This window comes from Hoplias malabaricus, chromosome 15 (assembly GCF_029633855.1).
Source record: "Hoplias malabaricus isolate fHopMal1 chromosome 15, fHopMal1.hap1, whole genome shotgun sequence".
Classification (NCBI taxonomy): domain Eukaryota; kingdom Metazoa; phylum Chordata; class Actinopteri; order Characiformes; family Erythrinidae; genus Hoplias; species Hoplias malabaricus.
This window is the reverse complement of record NC_089814.1, coordinates 12,284,265-12,286,590: the sequence shown is the minus strand read 5'-3', so window position 1 is coordinate 12,286,590 and position 2,326 is coordinate 12,284,265. Positions and strand designations below refer to the sequence as shown.

Sequence of the window (2,326 nt, the reverse complement as noted above, 5' to 3'; positions counted from 1 at the left end):
ACTTTTTTCAGTTAAATAAACTCAAACGTAATTTCTCACCTGAAACCACAGCATCTCCGTTGAGGAACAGGGCGAGGCCCACCAGCATCATAATTCCCAGGGAGAGAATGTAAGGTCTCCTGCGGCCCCAGCGGGAGCGGCAGTAGTCGCTGGCTGAGCCGATGACAGGCTGCAGGATGAATCCCAGCACGGGGCTGATGAGCCACACCAGGCTGTAGAGGCTCCGAGGGAGTCCCACACTAAGAAGAACAGGTGTGACGAAGGCTGCCTCCACAGCGTAGCAGAATTCCCTTCCAAACATCACCACTCCATGCATTATAAGTCTACCTCTAGATCTTCGAGGTGGCTCCACAGCCTCGAACACGGCTGACTCTGCGGAGTCCACCAAGTCCCCCTTGGATCCATGGTCCACAGAGCAGGGCTCTATTGCTGTGATGTGGCTGCCCGGCTTGGGAAACCTGGTTGGCTTGTCCTCACTCAGCAGAGTCATGGCTCACAGTGCTAACTGACCACTCCACAATCTCCAAAACCTCCCTAACTTCCCAAACCTGCACCTACTAATCTCTACTGCATAGCTGAGTGAGCAGAGTGCAAAAGCGAACACTTGAGTAAGCCCTCAAGATCTGATCTGAACTGAGGGAGTATGTAGTTGCCTGACTTGGATGAATGAAGAAAGCCTCTTTTCCCTCCTTGCCTTGCTCAAGGCCTACAGCAAGTGCTGTAAACACGTGACACTGATTATGCGCTGAAGCTTCTCTCCCTCTCCCTTTTTCTCTCTCTCTGAGCTTTCAGCTTTGCCGAAATTCCTACTCTGGCATGTTTCTATGGCTGTTGTTGGCAGACAGACGATGGTCGTGAGCTGAGCTTTTCTAAGCAACTGCAGATTGATTTACAAGCACATGCTTCTTATTTTGTTTATTTAATTACCTTTGTTTTTCATGTTCTTAACTTCTCCTTGCTGACTACTCACAAGGGCTCTTTTGTGGCCTCTCCACTAGAGTGGATTGCGCACATTTGGTTTATCAAATGATGTAACGTGATCAATAGAAGAGGACGGCACATGCATCCCAACTTGTCACAAAAATTCCAAGATTGTAAAAACGCACTAATGCTGAAACTCTGACCTCTTTGTACGTAGTTTGTCTTAGAGCAATGTATATACCATAGAGTCTGAGTAACTTGTGAGCTCACACGTGGTTAGGTATCTCTCCTCTCCAGCTCATTCACATTCGTCATGAGATACTTCAAAGAGATCATGTGAGAACCAGGCCATTCCACTGATTCACTGAACACGCCGCCCACCACAGTCAGAGGCCAGGCCACGGCCCACCGACAAAACATCAGATGGGTTGAGCTGTTTGGATTAAATGCCACATACCTCACATATCTCTAAATGAACATGGGTTTAGAAATATGGGTGGATGCACTACACTAGAGTGATTATGAAATGAACATTTCCCACTATTTTACTTCTTTACGGTGTGTGTTTATAAGGGAACTGTTCCAAATATTAGAATTAAACATAATGACAAACATTAGTAACACAGTAGTAAATTACACAAGCTAAAAGAATAAGGTTAAATGTGGCAGGAAAAAGAGGCACATGCAAGAGTAATATGTAGCTTTATAGTTAGACTACTGTGTTGTACTGGTATGTGTGGATCAGACACAGCAGTGGTGCAGTAGTTATTAAACACTGTTCACACTTCCTGCCCACTCAGTTTAGACACACTTGGTCCAACTTGTAGATTTAGAGACAGTAGCTCATCTGTTGTTGCAGAGTTTGTGTTGGTCATCGTCTAGTCCTCCAACCATGAACACAGGACACTGTTGGCTGGATATTTTTGGTTGGTAGACTATTCTCAGTCCAGAACAGATGGCCCCCAGTTTGTAAGTATAGAACTACAAAGTGCTCCTGGCAATAAAACACTCTTAAATTCATAAACTACATTTATGCAATATATATATTTCCATTATATCTATCATTCTGGACTTATGCATGCATTATTAAAAAGAAAAAGAATTGCGTATGAAATGTCATCAGAAAGATTTGGGCAAGGCAAATGAACTATGCACATTTGAGCACTGCTAGCAAAAGATGGACAAACGTGCAGCAGATGATGAGTTATCTCAAGCCACAAATTCCAAAGGGAAAATATCTAATTATGATGAGGCATATCTTGAAGCAAATTCATACCAGTCACTGAAGAGATGAGGGGATTAAATGTGCCATTTTTGCAGAGCAAATGTGCAGAAATAGGCTTTTTCTCTCAAGAAGCTGTTTTATAATGTACTTTTTTCTGCAGAGAAGCAATTAGGAGCAAAT

At 43.7% G+C, this 2,326-nt stretch overlaps 1 protein-coding gene across 1 annotated transcript in view; it reads right to left on the bottom strand.

Annotated features, from left to right (window-relative positions):
- The window catches only part of slc45a2 (solute carrier family 45 member 2), a 23,503-nt gene extending 23,013 nt beyond the window's left edge, over window positions 1-490 (bottom strand). The window contains exon 1 of the mRNA XM_066646391.1: window positions 40-490. Coding sequence (XP_066502488.1) covers window positions 40-490 — 451 coding nt within the window. The remainder of the gene's footprint in view (window positions 1-39) is intronic.
- Window positions 491-2,326: the final 1,836 nt, after the last annotated feature.